Source organism: Rhinolophus sinicus, chromosome 1, assembly GCF_057876585.1.
Source record: "Rhinolophus sinicus isolate RSI-liver-muscle chromosome 1, RSI-T2T, whole genome shotgun sequence".
Taxonomy (NCBI): Eukaryota; Metazoa; Chordata; class Mammalia; order Chiroptera; family Rhinolophidae; genus Rhinolophus; species Rhinolophus sinicus.
Window position 1 is genome coordinate 18,504,678 of NC_142501.1, and position 19,861 is coordinate 18,524,538.

Consider the following 19,861-nt stretch of genomic DNA (forward strand, 5'->3'; position numbering starts at 1 on the left):
AGCTCAGCTCAAGGTGCCGTGTTCAATCTTAGTTGCAGGGGGCAGAGCCCACCATCCCTTGCGGGATTCGAGGAGTTGAACTGACAACCTTGTGGTTGAGAGCCCACTGGCCTATATGGGAATCGAACCGGCAGCCTTCGGAGTTCTGAGCATGGAGCTCTAACCGCCTGAGCCACCGGGCCAGCCCCAGTTCTCTTGGTTTTGACAACTGCAGATAATGACGTGATGATTGACAATAGTGGGTGATGTCATGTATCCGGCATAACTGTCTCATGCAGAATGGTTTCACTGCCCCTAAAATGTCCCATGCTCCACTGGTTCCCTCCTTTCCTTACTCGGTCCCTCTGGCAACCACTGATTTTTTTTACTATCTTTACTTGTCTTTCTCAGAATGTCATATAGTTGAAATTACAGAGTATGTAGTCTTTTAAGACTGGTTTATTCCACTTAAGAACTTGTGTGTAAGGTTTCTAGATGTCTTTTTGTGACTGAATAGCTCATTTGCTTTTAGTACTGAATAATGTTCCATTGTATGGATATACTACTTTTTGTGTATCCATTCATCCACCAAGGGACATTTTGGTTGCTTCCAAATTTTGGCAATTATAAATCAAGCTGTTATAAACATTCATGTGCAGGTTTTATTGTGGGCTGAGTTTTTAGCTCATTTGGATAAATACTTAGGAGTGCAATTGTTGAGATGAATTATTTGTTTTTCTAAATAATAAAATAATTTTTCTATTGTAAAATCAAGTGCTTTTTTGTTTTTTTGTTTTTTTTTGTGTGTGAAAACACTGAAGACTTCACATCAAGAGGATTTCAGGCTCTGTAGCTGAAAATAGCATTTTAATAGGCAGAAATGCTTTAAAATGAGACAAGACTCACCTCTTTGCATAGGCCATTGAAATAGTTTCTAAAAGATAGCTCCAAGGCCTTCCTAGGAGATCTCTCTTCTCCTGCCCTCGTCCTCTTGTGGCTGTCACCCAGACGAGGAGGTCCCAGGGACCTGTCCTTGCCGAGGGTTGACAGCCCTGCTCACAGGCTCAGGTCACTGTGGGTGGGAACTTGGAATTCCTCCTGCGATCAACCCTATCTGCCTTCCTCCCCCTTCCACCTTCCAAGCTGCTTCCCTGATGATCGTCTTCTTTTGCTTTTCCGGCCACCTGCTCCCAACAGGAGCCGCAGGCTCTCAGGACAAAGGGCCTGCTGGACCCGGGGCCAAGCTCTGCCTCTGCTTGGAGCAGGTGGAGGCCCGGCCAGCTGGGGCTGGGGCCCTGGGATAGGAAATCAAAGCAATTGACAGGCAGGCACGCAGCCCCTTGGGGGTAAGGGAGGATGTATGTAGATCAGCTGAATGGCTGGCAGCCTGAACTGGATTCTCAGAAAGGAGGTACTTAATGGGCCATGGAAGAATAGTAAGGAGCCAAGACTCTGCGACCAGGGCGCACCACACTTGTGTAACTTTGGGCAAATTGTTGACCTTCCCAATCTCCCACGGGATGAGATGGGAGTGACAAGAGTCTCTATCTCATAGGATTAATGAAATAACACCAGTGGAGCATTGAGAACAGGACTCACGAAAAGCCAGCCTGCACACAACTACTTTTTCAGAGATTCTGAAACTGGAAAATGACCTCAGAGGTCACGCAGCCCAACAGACTCCTTCATTTTCCATTGGAAAGGACAGAGGCCGTGACTTGCCTTAAGGCACAGAGTGAATTCTGTGCAGTTGTGGGTGTGTGTTGAGTGAGGCTTTGTGTCCGGCGCTGTGCTAGGAGCTGAAAGAGAGAGGGTCAACACTGCCTTTTCTTAAGGAGCTCGCAAGCGGAGGAGGGCAGCGGGACACCGAAGTAAATACAGTATGAGGGACAAGTGCTGTAATGGGACAAGGCTGTGGAACTTGGCCTCTTTTCCACTGTTTAAGGACCCAGCAAGTGTGAAAGTGAAAACGCCCACATTTTCATGCAGAGGTATTATGTCGTCTGCGTGAGGCTTATGAGAGGCTAAACCTAGCACAGGTGCAAGTCCCTGGCGGGGCTCAAAATAGCAGGACATTAATATTTGAAGTTGGGTTGACAGTCTACCTAGTGAAGAAAAATTGCTAAGACTAACCCTTTAAAACAACACGTGTTTTATGACCCATATTTCTTCAGATGGTTGGTTACCCCATCCCACACTGGCTGCCCCTACCTGACACGGTTTCCTGACTTTCATTGCCATGTACTAGAACAGCGGCTATGGATGCAGGGGATGCTGAAACAGCAAGGCCTTGCACCTGCAGAGAGAGACGGGCCCTGTGGGTTTCTGGGATAGTTTTTGTGAACTGGAATCTGGGTCCAGAAATAGATCTTCTTAGGGGCAACAACCATCCCTTTGCAGAATTATTCTTTCTGTAGAACTCAGTGGGAGAATGATTAGAGGAAGAAAAGCATCATTGGAGATCTGAACCTTTGATTCTTTTCACTGACAAAATGCCCTTTCTAAGGGAAGGGCTCAGATCTCAGGGGCGAGTCTGACAGCAGGTTGAAGTGGGAGATCTGAACCCCTCAAATCAATTAGGCTAAACCACTTTCCACTTAGTTTTTAAACCATTCAAAAGGCCATGTGGGTGATAGAAAATGAAACTTTTCAGTTTCTTAATTGCTAAAGTTCTCCACCCAAAACAGCTTAAGGGAAGCTTAATTATGGTGACACGTTAAAGAAACCCCAAACTTCTAAAATGCCTCCTGGAGAAGCTGATGTACGTTTAATAGGATTTTAATCCAGAAAGTCTTTTGAATACTTGAGGGCTATTCTCCCGCTACTCTCTCTCCTGATGACCCCAAATCCTCCTTCAACCCAACATGAAAGAGCATTAATATCGTCCATCGATCTATCTCCTAATCCTTTTACCTTTCCCTTTGAGTCTCCTGCATGACATTGCACTTAGAAGGGGAGGGAAAATTCCTACGAGGAGACAGATTGCAGCCAAGAAAAGCAGACAGACACAATATCTTGGCTAGACAGGGGTATATAGGATCATTACCTTTTGAGAAAATTAACTGTTGGGAGTTATTTTCTAAGAGCCAATGGACATTTAGTAGGTTTTGTTTAAGTTATGTTGATTATAAGCATCCTGATGTGGAAGCAAAGAAGGTCCAGATTGCTCTGTGGGGAGCAGAAGGGCCATGTATTTATTGTCTGTCTATCTATCTATCTATCTATCTATCTATCTATCTATCTATCTATCTATCTATCTATCTTTCTTTCTACCTAGCCTGGAAGCAATTGGGATTTTATCTGTCTTTTTTATTTAGATAAATTCCTAAAGCAATGGTGTGGGGATAGAGCCCCAGAGAGCAGTTTCCAGGCTGTCGGCCTCATGTGGAAAGGTGCTGGCTCGAGTAGCAGGTGGCCATCAGCTGTGACTAGCTGGCCATCAGCTGTAATCAGTTAGCCATTGGCCACTAATATAACTGCCGTGGCTACGCTAGCAAGCGTGGATTGTGGCTAGCAAGTTGTGGGTTGGTTGGCAGAGAAGCGGACGGCGGATTGTGCACCATGTGGCTCCTGCCTCCTGTGTCTCCGACCCAGCCTCCAGCGCGACTATAGTGGTATGACTCCCCTATCTATGGCTCCGCTGGTCTTCCTTTTTGGCCTCACCATATCCTGCGTTCTTAGATGGGGCTGAGACCCTGCATGACAAATGATTTAAGGGGAAAAATTATTGTGAGAAGACAAAGGAACATTGTTATACGTATTCCTCTGCTCTTATGCACCCTGCGCCCCTCCCAGCCCTCCTGAGTTTCCTCTTTTTTGCTTCATTAGTGCTGCCCTGAATAGGGCCATGGTAAGGTTGAAGTTTCAGATCAATTGCTGGGGGAGGCAGGATAGCATTCCTTGGAGGAGTCTAAAAAGCTCCTAGGATTGTGGGCAAAATGGTACACTGTGTATACATGAATATTTTTTCATGTAAGAGAGAAGATTTTCTGATTCCCAAAGAGGTGGGAACCTTTAGAGAAAGCTGCTTAAGGCGAGAGGGTGGGTCCAGGTGGTCAAATGTTTCCCCATTCCCACCACCTGTGCCTGCCTGCCTTTTCTCCCTTTCTCTGCTCCTCTGTTCTGTTGTTTCCTTCTTCCCTCTGTCCTCCTCTCAGTTCCAAACCATCTCCCATGCGTTTCACTTGGACCCATGGGTGTCTCTCAGGGCTGTAGATGCTTGTGGCTCTGTGTCTGCAGGAGACCAAGTACCTATTTGTAAAAACACACAGGATCGATGGCCTTTTGCATCTACCTGGATGCTTGCTGGATGTGTCGAAGTCCTGGCCACTGGCGGTGGGACTTTTGCTTCAACCGATCCCCATATCCCCCAACACCCAGAACTTAGCCTGTCCTGGGTCTCGTTGCCTTGACTTTTCCCTGCTCTTCAGGATGATGGCTGGTGAAGTCTTTCTCTTAATCTTAGGCCTGGCCAGGGCCCTCTGAAGCCAGCAGGGCCAAGGAAGGGATCCTGGGGCGGGGGGTGGGGGTGATGGATATTCTACGGAAGAGGCTTTAGATGTCTTCTCTTTGATCCAATGTAGGTTGACCATAACTCCAGTGGTGAGAGCTCAGTGCAATGTGAGCGCTCAGAAAGTAGAATTCTGTATTTGGGGATATTGTGGGCAACCTGCCAAAAGACATATTTATGAGATATGTGGCATCTTAAAAAGGATATTAGGAAGACAGTTCCAATTTAGATTCACGATTGGAATAAATGACCTTGCAGGTCATTTTTAATTTATTCATTATTTCACTCATATCCATTTATTTATTCCATCCATTTATTCATTTTAAGACATTTTCACTCTTTACTTCATGGCTAGATCCGTTTTATTCATCTGGTTCTCATTCTCATTTTAACACGTGAACAGAGAGGTCAAATGCTTTGCCCATTGTGCCAATAATAGAAGTAGGTGCTGAAGCCATCATGCCCGGCCACTGCCCATTCCAGGAGGAGGAGGGAAAGAGCTTGGCAGCATTAGCCAGCTTTTGGCTCACTCATTCTTGCCTAGACTTTCCTGAAGGATGCTCCTTCTCTAGAAAGAAAGTAGAGGCTCCTTAAAAGAGGAAAATGTAACCTTCAAAAGTCTTCTTCCTGCAGGATGTCTGCAAGCCATCCCTTTTCTCTTAGGGGGAGGTGTTGTGATTAGCACAGCCACTGCTTTTCTTGGGGGCTGGAGGCCATTGCCTGGGGAGGAGAGACATCCAGGAGCCAGGCAAGAGGGGGTGAAAACATCTTTCTATTTTGGGCCTGAGAAAGGGAGGATTTATTGCTCTCCCTGAGACAGGCTGGAGGCAGAAGTCTGGAGCAAGCCTGGGTGCCTTGTTGGCTAAGCCCTGGGGCTGGTGAACGTCTGGTGGACGGAGGGGGTTAGATGGGACTCGGTCTGCACCTTGAACTGCTATAAATTTAAGAGCCCTTCTCTGACTCACTGGCCAGGAAGTAGGCTCCAGCCAGGCCTGTGGGGTCTTTGGTTCAGGAGCCCTCTTGAGCCAGCCACCCCTTGGCGTACGGGCTGAGCAGTTGACCCCGACTTAATGAGACCACGACGTGGGTGTCCAGGGCCAGTTCTCCCGCGGGCTGCTTCCCTCAGAACCAAATCAATATTTATTAATGATCTGCCCCCCCGCCCCTGGTGCCTCTGGCTTCACAGACGGCCTCTGTTGCACCAGCCTGCCCCAGTCATTCATTAACCACCAAGCCCAGCAGCCCGTGAGGCCATGACGGGGCTCGCAGAGGCCAGCCCACCACTGAGGTATTTGCAAAGGTCATTAATGAACTAATCTGATTTAACTTTTCAAAACAGAGGCCTGGGTCACTGGGGTCAGTCACTATTCCCAGCATTGTGAGTGAGACGGGGTGAGGGGAGAAGCCTGCCACCTTCACTGAAGAAGAGAAAGGGAATGTGAAGGTGTCTTTAAGGAGCCAAGACCTTAGGTGTTAAAAAACTATGCCCTAAAGGTTTGGGATGAAAGGTGGGAGGACCCAGGGCTGTCCTAGGGATTCTCTTCAAATCCCTTTAGATCCCTGTTTGAGTTCATCACCTCCTTTCCCTCTCCAGGTGGGAGAACAGGAATCTAAAATCGAGGGCCCCCACACTCCCTACCTATTCTAAGCCAGCTCAGCATGGTGGTTAAGTAAACATGCTGCAGAGGTCTAATTCCGGCTCAGGGATCCTGAGCAAGTCCCTCCATCACTTTGAGCCATCAGTTTGCTCATCAGTAAAGCAGAAATCATAGTGGTACAGCCAAGGACTGCTTCAAGAATGAAAACAGACAATGGAGTGCTGAGCACAGCATCTGGTGCAGCGTAAGCTTGTACGCTCTCAAAAAAATGTAACTTTAAAGGAAGAAAAGGTAGGTAGCTATAATTTTTTTGGCTGGGAAAATTGGAAGAGCCCAGTTGTTAAGGAAGGGATGCAGCATTGCCACCAGCAGGCTGTGTGACCTTACTTACCTAACTAGACAAGTGTCTCTGCATGTGTGAGTGTGTGTTTCAAGTGTAATGACCACACAGCTTGACCTGTGAGTGGTGTGCTTCTTACCCCTATCCAGGAGGCTGGCAAGGGATTGGCTGCCTCACCCATTTCACAGATGAGAAGCTAGAGGCTCGGGCATCAAGTGACTTGCTCAAAGTCAGTTTGTGGGTGGGAGGGAGAGAACTTGAACATAGACCTGCTGGCTTCCAATCCAGGATGCGCACACCCTCTGCACAATATCAAGCGTAGGCACAAATGTAAAGGCTTTGTCCTGATTTTGTCGGGGGTCCTCTGCAGTCTCCCTGCCTTGAGCACCTGGTGTCTCCACACTGCTTGCTTCACAGCGCTGCTCAAGTCGCCTGTTCCCCAGGAAGTGAGGCATGTCAGGACCTTGATCCCTCACCCCCCACAACCAGAACTTGCCTCTCCTGGGTCTCATTTCCTTAGGCCTCTTCCCTTCTCTCCAAGGTGACAGCTGGTGAACTCTTAATCATTAGGCCTGGCTCGGGTCCTCCTTCTACCTGGGTGACGCATACCTAGGGAGACAACGCCTTCGGGTCAGCGAGGGTCTGAGGAAGGAAGGATGGATACATTCAAAGGGACGGCTGGGTTGCCACCTGGAGAGAGTATGTACTGGCCTGTCACCCATTATCACTTGATAATAATGATAATAATACCACCAAATACTTACAAAGCACTTGCTCTATGCCAAGCATTGTTCTATGCACTATTCATGCATTAGCTGATTAAATCCTCACATACGAGTATTACAGCCATTTTATAGGTGGGACACTGAGGAACTGAGGTTAAGTAATTTGCTCAAAGTCCCAAAGTTATGAAGCAGCAGAGGCAAGATTTGGACCCAGGCAGTCTGGCTCTAAAGCCTATGTGATTAGCCACCAACTTTGCCACTTCTCCAGCCTGCTGTGTCCTGGGCCTTTCCTGGATGATGATGGGGGCACAGAAGCCTCTGGAGGTCCCTGCTCTTGGGTGTGCACCCCTCTAGTACTGTTGGGGGTCCCTTCCAGACTCTGTGACAACAGCCTGTTGCTTTGTCAGCTGCTTCGACCTTTGTCTCCTCTTTGCCAAGACTTGAATCCTTTGAGTCTTTGCAAACGTCTCAAGTTCTCTGATTTTTTTTTTTCCCTTCCAAAGGGTCTGAACCCAGCTATGTGGCATGTTTTCCTTTTGGAGGAGGGGGGAAAAAAAGTCATCCCAGAGCTGAAAAATATGCTGATTCTGCTGCCCTCTGGCGTTCAGTTAGGGAACAGCCAGCACACAGCTCTGAATCAAGGTGGGGCCCCAAAGGCTTCTATCTGTGGAGTAGAACCTTGTTTCTTTGATGACAGGAAAAAGCGAAATGGTAGGGGCAATGCGTTTTGGGCGCTGAACAAATGTAGTAACTATGCTTCCAGAAACAAGCGAGTTTGGCACACTGATTGGACTGGAAGTGTGTTTTCATGTGTCTTCTGGCCAGCCTCAGCCCTACACTGACATTCTACAGGTCTCGGAATATGAAACCCAAAAGGAATTGCAGCAACAAATAAATGCAACAACACACTTTTTGTGGAGGGGAAACTGAGGCCCAAGATTAGAAAGCCCAAGATTAGAAACTGAGGCCCAAGATTAGATATTAATCTGAGCTGGACTGACCACCACCTTCCTGACTTTAGTCTCCCCTCTTTCCTCTCCTCCTCTTCCCCCCACCTCTTTTTTTTTTATCATCATCATTATAATTTGTGTCACCCTCATGGTTAGCACTGAACACTTACTGTGAGCCAGTCACTGTGCTAAGATGTGTCACATTGGCTACAGTATTTAATTCATGCAATAATGAAATCAGACAGATAATTTGTGTCCATTTTGTGGATTAAAAAACTAAGCCTCTGAGAAATATAATACTTGCTTAATTACACAAAAAATAAGTGGCAGACTTCCTAGCTTCGCTGGAAGACTCTCTGCTCTGTTCTCTGTGCTATACTGAGCTAAAGGCAGAGTAAAAAAAAAAATCCCTGGAGTTTCCAGCTGAACAGTAAGATTACAGTTGACCCTTGAAAAACATGGGGGTTGGGGGCATTGACCTCCCCCATGTAGTCGAAAATCTGCATATAACTTTTGACTCCCCAAAATTTATCTACTAATAGCCTACTGTTGACTGGAAGCCTTACCAATAACATAAATAGTCAGTTAACACATATTTTGCATGCCATATGTATTATACTGTATTCTTACAATACAGTAAGCTAGACATGTTATTAAGAAAATCATAAAGAAAATACAATTACAGTATTTATTAGGAAAAAATACACACATATAAGTGGACCCATGCAGCTCAAATCTATGTGCAGTTCAAGAGTCAACTGTATTTACTATGTGCTGGTACTATTCTCAGCAAATCACATATAGTAACTCATTTAACCTCATATTGTTCCTATAAAGTAGTACTTTATAGTGCTATAATTACCCCCATTTGACAGCTGGGAAGACTGAGGCACAGAGAGCTTTTAATCATTTGTTCTGGGTGCCAGAGATAGTGAGTGCAGAGGCAACATTCCTGCTTAGGCTGTCTGGCTCTGTTGCCCAGGTCCTTAACTGTTGCCAGACTGACTGTCGCTGAGACACAGGGAACCAGCTCTGGACTAGTGCTGGACCCTGGGTATCCAGATCCCCTTGAGTTATGGCAAGGCAGTGTCAAGTCACCAAGCCCCTAGTTTGGGGTCTAGAGCCTTAGGATGTCATGTAAACTAGTATCCCCATCCCTCTCCATCTCCTTACACTGCTTTCTTCTTCTTCAGGAACTTCCTGGCATTGGTATATATTTACCTTTATTTCTTACTTATTTTTCGTTGCCCCTGCTAGAATTTAAGGATGACAGGGGTGACTACTCCATCGTACTCACCCTTCGACGTCCAGTGCCTGGTAGTAGTAGCTGCTGAGCACATATTTGTGGGATCTCCTTTGGCAAGTCTAAGGGTCCATCGAGTTGGAAGGTGGTACAGCAAGAAAGGGGGGCTGGCTTGGCCTGTGTCTGGGGGAAGCTGTTACTGCCGGAATTATGGGTGATTCCCAGGCAAAAGAGAGATGATCAATGAGTGGTGAAGGGATGCCTTGGAAATAAAGTGATGGGGAAACGGGAAGGGTCTCAGAGGAGATCACAGCCCTGGCTCTGACTGCAATGGCATGTCCTTTCTCAAGTTCTTCCAAACCTGGGTAGGGAGAAACCCCATTTCCAGTGCTGATGACAGAGATCCATTGTGCAAGTCCAAGCACTGGTCTCATGAAGAAAGGAAAGCTTGGCGAGAAGTTCAGGTGACAAAGTGGGAAGCCAGGTTGCATGTGACGTGAGCAGAGCAGGGCTCTGAGTTATCCCAGACTCCAAAGTCTGGCAGTTGGGACCAAGGAGGTCTGTGAAGAGACTTACTCTCCCTGGTCCTCAGTTTCCTCATCTGTAAACTGAAGGTAGTAACACCCTGTTTGTCATGGGTGAGGTAGTACATGAAAGTGTTTAGGACAGTGCCTGGCACACAGCAAGGGCCATCTAAGCATTAGCCGGAACTACTCCTGAAATGTCTGTTCCTGTCAGCGTTATCATAGGGAGCCTATCTTGAGATGTGGCCTGGCCTTTGGGGGCATGGAAACCTCCAGGTGGGAAACTGCAAAGACAATCAGACAGTCCTGGCCCCTGACCAGCCCTCCTGACCAGCGAGCGCGCCACCCTCCTGTGAGGGGCAGGTTGGACTCACGGTCAAAACCTGACACCACGGAGTCAGCCAGGCCTGAGTTTGAATCCTGATGCTGCTGCTTCCTGGCAGTGTTATCTGGGTTTGCCCCTTAACCTCTCTGTACCTCAGTTTCCTCATTTGTGCTCTGGGGAGACTGATAGTACCCACCGCATAGGTAACGTATTTAGAACAGTACTCAGTGTTAGTTTTTATTACTGACATAGGCAGTAGAGAGCTTAGTACCTCATACCTGTGGAAACAAGGCTTTATGTGATCCTTTATTCATGATGTCAAGATAAGCATCTTGTTTTGTTGGAATGTGGCTGATTCTTGCTTGATATTTCTACGTATAGCTCATGAGTGACAGTTCCCCAGTTTGGCCACTAGATGGCACACACGTTCTTTTCGGCCCTACCTAGCAGGGCCAGAATCAGAAATAAGGAGCATGAGATGGAAAGCTACCTTTTATGGGCCAGACGCTGGGCTGCGATGCGCCCTTTGCCTACATTCTCATTTACTCCTCACAGCGATGCTCATTCTAAAAGAGGCATTCCATCAAAAATGCTTAGCACAGTGCCTGGAACATGGTAAGGCCTCAAAAAATGTTTGCTATTCTTCGTATTGTGGGTACTATTATTCACAATTGTAGAGAATTTGGACTGAGAGAGGATAAGGAGGTAGGTGGAGCCTGGATTCTAAGCCAGACCTGACGGACTGCAAGTTCAGCATCTTGTCCCCTAAACCTCATTTCAGGAGAATGAGGGGTGCCTTGGGCTCATTTCACAACTCCCTACTGTGTCGTTTGCTCTCTGATTATTTTCTGGATCTGCCACTTTCTTACTTCCTGTGTAATCTTAAAATCGTTATTTAGGTGTTCAGATGCTCAGTTTCTCATCTGCACAACAGGAGTCCTAATACCTTCCTAATTCTGGAGATACTTCAGGACAGCAGCTAGACCAGAGCTGATACTCCGAGGGCTATTGTGGTTAATGCCTTACATGTTAACATAATCGGACTTCCTTCCTCCCTCCGTCCATCCTTCCCTCCTTTCCTCTATGCACTGGAACTACAGTGCACGCAGGCTTCCTGCTCCCATGGAACTCAGTCTAAAACGTCCTAGTCTCTGATCATTCCTGGGACATTTCCACCCCCAACGTGTCTTCATCGACACCCCCCCCAACACCAGGGTTCCTCCCTCTGCAGGACCCAGTCACTGAAGGCTGCACAGCTCAGGATCCATCCTCTCCTCCACTCTGCTGCTCCCAACGCAAGCCCACGGGTTCTTAGGTTCCTCCAGGCACCATCAAATCCCAGGCTACCTGACTCTATTCATTCCCCTTCACCAGGGGCTTTCACATTGGCTTTGCCATCCAACGACTCTGCCAGGAAGCCTGGGGCCTTTGGGAAGGAGACATGTGATAGGAAGGTGGGTCTCCTGGGCTCCTCCTTGCTTACGCTAGAACAGTTCTGGCTTTGTAGGATGTGTGTTCTGGGGTTACATGTAATATTCTGCTACGAAAGAAAAACATCAAAAGCTACTCGATCACGATAGGTGGGCGGGAGACGAATTTTGAAATAATTCAGAGAAAATCTCCAGGAAATTGAATATGCTTGGGAATGGGTTTAAAATTAGATTCCAAGGTGCTAAGTGACATTGACCAGACAGAGAAAGAACTACTGCATGGTGTCACGTCTATATGACACCTGAAAAAAGTTAAACTCATAGAAATAGAGAGTAGATAAGTGGTTGCCAGGGGCTGGGGGTGGGGGAAACAGGGAGAGGCTGGTAACAGGGTACAGACTTTCAAGCATAAGGTGAAAAAGGTCGGGGGGCTAATGTAAAACATGGTGACTATGGTTCATAGTTATATAGTTGAAATTTGCTGAAAGTAGAACTTAAATGTTCTTACCCCCCAAAAAAGATAAATACGTGTGAGGTGAGGGATGTGTTCCTTAACTAGCTGGGGGAATGCTTTCACAGTGTTTATGTACATCAAATCACAATCATGTCCATTTTAAATATCGTACAGTTTTATCTGCCAGTTATACCTCCATAAAGCTGAAATTTTAAAAAGTCATAAAATTAGTTTCCAAGGAAAATGGGATTTAACTTTTGAGTCACAGTAATGTGGGGGTTATCTGGAACCCCACTTGCTACCACCATTGACTTGACTAACTGGGGCTGACCCCACACCTCTGACCTTGGTATGGCCCTTGGCCGTATTTTGCCAACCTGCTGCTCAGGATTTTGTCTTTTTGTGTTGCAGTGCCCTGGTTCCCCAGAACCATTCAAGAGCTCGACAAGTTTGCCAACCAGATCCTCAGCTATGGAGCGGAACTGGATGCAGACCACCCCGTGAGTCCATGGGCCGCGTATGAGATGGTCCCCGTTCTTCCCTCCCCCATCCTGCCCCTAGCCCCCACCTCCCTTGGAGCAATGTGTCTTTATTTATTTGCTTGTACAACAATCATTTATTGAGCGCCTACTTACCCATCTCACCATCATGGTCTTTTTTATTGTTGGAGCCAATATGGATTACCATCCAGAAACTATTGTTTATATAGAGTAGTAATAGACGTATGTAAGTGTGTACACACACACACACACACACACACACACACACATATGGGTACATCATCTTTATTTCCAACTTTGTACGATACCAGAGGTTTCATTCAAGTGCTTGGGAAACTGTAAACTGTATTAACAACTCTGCCAGGTCCAGTTGGGCGTGGGGATGGTTGACATTGGAACTGGATCTTACAAATGGAGTGGAAGATGCTAGTCAAATAAGGAAATGGGAAGCATGACAGGCTGAGGAAACTGTATACGCAGAAGCTCCGAGTCCTGAAAGAGCCAGAATATTTTAGAATGGCTGGTTGTTGCGTTAGGTATGAAGATCAGATTTTTAAAGGCCTGATGACGTACCAGACAGAGAACGCAGGCTGTCCTGTGTCCTGTGGGTCAGGGAGTGGGTCCTTTAATGGTTTCTGGGTAGAGGACTAGGGTGGGGAGATTTTATCCCCCTTTTCTCTGGGGGGGAGGGTCCTGGGGAGGAGCAGCCTGGGCTGGGCTCAATGCCAGTCTGAGAGCCTTCGTGGGGGAGACGTGCCACCATCAGGCTGATTGTCCTACATTCCTCACACAGGTGAATGGCTCCCTTAATCTTTTTTTTTTTTTTTTTTTTTTTTTTTTTTTCATTTTAAATTTGATTTTATTGCTCATTGTGTTTGGTAAATTCTCCTAGTAGAATAGGATTTTTAGACACTTCAGCGGTCCTTGCCGAAATGTTTTTTTTTAATTAAATTTATTGAGGTGACAATTGTTAGTAAAATTACATAGATTTCAGGTGTATAGATGATGTAATACAGAATTGTACACCTGAAATCCCTTAATCTTTTTAAATGACTTGAAAGCTGTTTTCATTTGCAGTGGTTTAGCATAACTCAATGGGAGCGTCTGCATTTCCTCAGGAGTCTGTTTTCACCTCACTTCTATGGGGGTCCTTACAGCTGAGTAAGTGGTGAACTATCCCCTTTGACAGGTCTGTGTTTGGGGCCTCTCAGCTGTGGGCCCAGATAGCAAAGCATCTCCAAAGACGTCGTTTCTCTGGAAAAGCTGTCTGGATGCCTCTGACCCAGTCCATGGGATCGGCCCTTCAGGGACCTTTCTGCTCTTACCCACTGCAGGCCTCCTGCCCGACCCACGTCCCTTCCATTGACAGCACTGCCTACTCGTCTGGGGAGGTGGGAGAAGAGACCAGTCCACAGACACGGCCATTTCCATCTCTTTATCCTCGCGTCTCCTCAGAGGCAGATGGGCTGACCTTAAAACTCTGGAATTAATTTCTCCTTACAGACCCAGCCCATATCTTTGGCTTCCTGGCCTCTCAGTGTCATGAATTTTGTCATAAAAATGCAATTTACCAGGTACACAGTCCCCCTGAAGATGGGGCCAGGCTCTCTGTGTTCTCTCTTGTGGCTTCTCATCAGATCTGGGAACTGATGGCCAAGGACAGAGTAAACCCTCCAGGGCGCTTCCCCACAGCCCTGCGGGCCCCACAGGCCCTGGCCTCAATGAGTGAGGAGAGGCTTGGGTGTTCTTGTTCAAAGAACCCTCTGTTCCACTCTGTCCCCTGGCTCTCAGGATGAGCTTGTCTTCCCCTGACCCCTTGCTCTTGGCAGTATGCGCCGACATTTGACCTAATATCTCATTTCAGGGTCTCCAAAACAGCTGCTCTGAGAAATGAGGCCAGGGGCGGGTTGTCCCTGAAACAGACGGCGAAGGGCATCTGCCTTTCCCTGTTCCTGTAGTGGGAAAATGAAGTAGGAAAGCTGTACTCCTGTCTGTGCATCCCGCTTTCTTCCCTCTGTGGCGAGCTTCCCCTGCCCCCCTCCCACCCCTCCATCCTTGCTCCCTTTCTTCCTTTCACAAACATTTATTAAGCAAATGGTTTTCAGAGCCAACATTTCCTGAGCATCGACTGTATGCCAGGCACTCTGCTAAATACCTGCATTTACAACTTTTAAGTGTTATAACCCCTGGGAGGGTTGTCATCTCTCATTTTCAGATGAGACATCTCAGAGAGGGCTGTGTGGCCTCACGCGTGTGTGACCCGTGTCTGAGGCCATGTGCAGGCTAAGGGGTTGAAATGATTAAAAGGACATGACCCCTGCCCTCCAGGAGCCTCCAGGGGTGGGGTGCAGGGAGGAAGGGGGCCAGTTTTCCTGCAGGGATGGCAGAGGGGACTGGGTTACAACCATAAGCCTGGCAGGCAGAATCCAGGTGGGTCTGTTTGATTTCATTTCTGAAAGTGACTCCTTTGTCTGACTGTTCCCCAGCTCCGGTCCATGTTGTATCCTGGGCCTGGGATGCTTTTCCTTATCCTCTCACCTGCTCTTTTCCTGCTGGAAAACCTCTATTCCCCTTTTAAGGCCCAACTCATATATCTTGGCCTCCCTAAAGCCTTCCTATTCCCTCGGCCCAGTGATTTTCACGCTGATGCTGTAGAACATTGTGCTCTGTGATTTATACTTTGAGCACAGAGTATCAGCTCAAAATAAATTCACTACTTTATGACTGACAACTTCATAGGAGGCATAAGATATATATATATATGTGTGTATATATATATATATGGGAAAGTGTTATATGCATATTTCCCGAACTATAGTCTGTGAAACAAAATTTCGTGATCAGAGGGAGAAATCCTGTGTTCTAGGACCCAATTTTCAGCATTTACAAGTCCCATTATTTCATTAGAGGTTTTGGGAAGTCCTCCAAAAATGAGACCCATTTAACCTAATGTTTCTCAAACTTATTTACCCATGGAACCCCTTTTTAACCCCTAGCAACATTATCTTGACGGGTAGTGTTCCATGGAACACAATTTGGGTAATATTTGGTTTAGTCATGACACAAAAAAGGTACCTGATTAAACACCAGGTTTAAGGAGTCAGATCATATGTGCTATGCACAGTTCCAAGGTCACTGTGGACTGGAACGCTTCGGGGGGCTCCTGAAAAGAGGGAGATGTGAGTGAAGCCCTCTACCGACCAGGGTAGACTAACTGCTTATCACACAACCCCTAAATCTCAATGGCTTAACCCGAGGCAAGGTTATTTCCCTGTAGTCAATAGGGAAATTGCTCCCCACAGTCTTGCAGAGATCACGTGGCCTTCCACCTCCTGGCTGCACCCTCCTCCATGTCCGTGGAGCCCTCTGCACTCTGCCAGTGCATGGAAAAGAGAGTGAGACTTGCTCTCGGGAGGTTTTATGCACCAGGGTTGAAGGCGACTCACATCCCCCCCACTCAAATTCCATTGACTACAGCTCAGCCACCCTCAGGGCCACTACTGACTGCAAAGGAGACAGAGAAAAGTAGTCCAACAGTATTCTCTGAAAGGTGGAGGCGGGGCAGAGCTTGAGGAGCAGCAGCAGCCACTACCACACAGCCCCTAACCCCACTGCTCCCTGTTTCAGTTTCCCTAATACCTGCACCTGTGTCTAGGTGAAGACCTGTACCCAAAGGGACCTCCTGGTAGAGAAAATGTTGGCCACCACAGCTACTCCTCTGTGTTTATTGCTACCTTTTCATCCAAGTCTTTCCTACTGCTTTTCCATCTTTCCAGGTGTAGGTATTAACTTTTCCTACTCACCAACAAGAGCCTTTCTCTTGCCCAAGAGCAGAACTCTATTTCCAATACTTCTCTCCTTTGCTCTTCTGCACCCTAGCCTTCTCCAGCGTAGGGTAGGGCCCTGACAGAATCTATCCTAAGGGTGAGGCAACAGTTGCGTCATCAAAGATTTGTTGCTTTTCTACTAAGTTGCTCTGTTGAAGCGCAATTTTCACAAAGTAAGAAACAACTGTCACATAGGTATATGTAGTGGACATCTGTCAATGATCCATTGACTGAGTGGTGAGGGACCCAGCAAGATGACAAAGGTGGTGTGAGGGAGGATATAAGAGACCAAAGGATATATGGTTATTGAGAACTGGAATACCAGAATAAGACCACAAAGATGGCTACACAAATAATTAATGTCCTGTAATGCAATAAAGACATAATTCCTCTGAGTGACCTCTTGTCTACTGGACAGGAATCATTTGCAGTTTGATCAAAAAGTAAGTGTTGCAATTTATCAATCTTCGGTAAGTCAGCATCTAACTTTGAAGAGTTTGGGCCTTACTAGGTAGTCGATTGCATATCAAGCAAATACACGTGCCCCTAGAGTTCCCAGTGAACTTGTTAAACAGGGATCTAATGACATTGAAAAGGGACACAGTCATTTTTTTGCCTAAGTTTTGCGTAGTTTTCTAACAGCGCTTACTCAGGAATGTGCTGAGTATGCCGTGCACTGAAAATTCAGTGATAGGACAGATTCCTGAGTTTAATAATTATTAACAAGTATGATTGTCTAGAGGGAGAAACACTCAGATTGCTGAGGGAGCAAATTAGAGGAAAACCAATAAATGTCAATAAAGATCTCTAAAAGTACAGTTTAAGCCACTATTGAAAGACCAGGTTGTAGCTTATTGGCCTGAGAGAGTGGGGAAAAGTATTCCAATCAGAGGGAACAGCATGTGTGAAGGCCTTAGTGTGGGAAAAAGCACAGTGTGTTTAAATAATTAAAATAAGACCAATCTGGACAAATTTGGAGACATGATATGTAGGCAATTGTAGTTCAGTACAGGGAAATGTAGGCGGAGCCAAATCTATGTTACAGATTTTGAACTTTAACCTAAAAGTGAAGAGAAGCCCCTGAAAGTTTTTAAGGTGGGGAGTGGCCCCACCAGATTTGCATTTTATAAGTTTACTTAGGCTGGAGTGAATCGGGGGAGTTGTGGAGAAGAGACAAAGGAAGGCCAGTTGGGAAGCAGTTAATAGTAGTCCAGGCAAAAAAAGGAAGGGGGCCTGAGTTAAGGGATAGCAGTGAGAGAATAAAATAAAAAGGACAAACTCAAGACTTTTGGAAGGAAGAATGGACATAAATTGATTATTGGATGTGAAGGAAGAGGGGAGAGTAGTAAAACAATGACTCCCAGGTAACTGGCTTGGGCAACCAGGTATCCGAATCCTTTCCCGAACAGGACTCTTGGTCTTATTGGTGGTGACCATGGCCAGCAACGCAGAGTGGGCAAGGGAACGGGGTGTGGTCAGCACTGCCTTTGTCTATTGGTTGCAAATCTTTGGCTATTGTGTCTACAGGATGGCAATGGTAGATACTTAAAAATTACCGCTTTGAACCTCTCCTGTGTATTGTCTTTCCTCCAGTTGGCATGGGACTGATGGAATGCAAAAAGGGCTCTCATTATTGGCCTAGATGAAATATGAATAGCAAGATAAGAATTCTACAGATGCTGTTTAAAAACCCCAAGGATGGGTGATGGGGCTTAGTGACCCATTTCAGAGTATATCCTTTTTATGCTCTGAACCAGACTTCTCAGCTTTTGGATTTGCACCATATTGTACAAGTGCATCATTTTTTGAGTGTGTCCTCTAGACTCAGTTTACTTGATGCCCTGCCTACATTACCTAATCTACTCCTCTCGATGCTGTGAGGTAGCTGCCATTAACAGTCTCATTTTACTGATGAAGCAACTAAGGCTGTGAGAGGTGAACTGACCAACCTCAGGCCATGTTCCTAGCGACTGAATGGGTTAGTAATCCAACCCAGCCTGCCCTACTTTAAAACCCCTGTTCTTGTTTGCATTTCTCTGATGATTAGTGATGTTGAGCATTTTTTCATATGTCCATTGGCCATTTGTATGTCCTCTTCAGGTCCTCTGCCCATTTTTAAATTGGATTGTATAACTTTTTGTTGTTGAGTTGTATGAGTTCCTTATATATTTTGGATATGAGCCCCTTATCGGAGGCACTGTTTGCAAAAATCTTCTCCCATTCGGTTGGTTGCCTCTTTATTTTGTCGATGGTTTCTTTTGCTGTGCAGAAGCTTTTAAGTTTGATATAGTCCCATTCGTTTATTTTAGCTTTTACTTCCCTTGCCTTTGAGGTCAAATTCATAAAATCTTCTTTGAACCCAAGGTCCATAAGTTGGGTACTTACGTTTTCTTCTATGCAGTTTATTGTGTCAGGTCTTATGTTTAGGTGTGTGAGCTATTGATTCTGGGTGGTGAACACACAATGTGATATATAGATGGTATACTACAGAATTGTACACCTTAAGTCTATGCAACTTTGCTAACAATTGTCACCCCAATAAACTTAAAAAAAAACAAAAACCAAAAAACAATTAAAAAAACACCACCCTGTTCTTCTCACTAGTCTAAAGATGGCATTTCTAGGGTTTGACCTCAGCCACGATATCAAGAAATGATGCAGTAAAGATCTCAGTTATCCTCTCCCCAAACTCCCACAAAAACAAAATCACACACTTCAACACTCTCAGGTAACAAAAATTCTAATTAAGAAAAGTGATCGCACGTAGACTGCAAGTGGTATTATAACATTGCATTCTGTAGAATTCTCTCTACGTTGTTCCATCCTTCCTCCCCCTTCCCCTCATCCCTCCTTCACCAACAATATATTTTCCTGTCAAAATATACTTAGTTACATGCAGTGCAACCAAAATTGCTGCTATTAGCCTAATTGAGACAGGGTGATTATAAATAAATTACATGCAGTGCTACTGAAATTGCTGCTATTAGTCTAAATTGAGGCAGGATGATTAGTCATGACCAACTGTAGCTTAATTCAGAGTGTACTCACGTGGCTGCAGGAGCCCTGTGGTCACCTGGCAGCCCGAAGGATGCAAGGCCAAATCCCCGAGAGATGGACTTCAAGCTTACAGCTCTCTGTCATGGGTAAGAGAGAGCAAAAGTCCAAAGTCCATGCAGCCTAGTTGGTGGGGTTCCCTTGGAGGCTGATCATGAACTTCTTAGCAACTCTTAGCTGGATAGGACAATGGTTAGAAACCTTCCCATGTAGAAAATCTGTGTGACATATTATACATGTGTGTGTTGCTATATCTAAATGTATGAATATGCTGTCACTTCCCATAATGATCTGAAATGGATTTTTTACTATTAATTTTTTCTCAATTATAAAAGAAATGCACATTCGCAGTTGAAAACGTCAGAAGCATAGTATAGAAGATTAGTATAGAAGATTAAAGTA

At 45.9% G+C, this 19,861-nt stretch overlaps 1 protein-coding gene across 1 annotated transcript in view; it reads left to right on the forward strand.

Moving 5' to 3' along the window:
- PAH (phenylalanine hydroxylase) overlaps positions 1 to 19,861 on the forward strand; it is a 60,700-nt gene that overhangs the window by 18,681 nt on the left and 22,158 nt on the right. Inside the window, exon 4 of the mRNA XM_019732085.3 lies at positions 12,490 to 12,578. Coding sequence (XP_019587644.1) covers positions 12,490 to 12,578 — 89 coding nt within the window. The remainder of the gene's footprint in view (positions 1 to 12,489; positions 12,579 to 19,861) is intronic.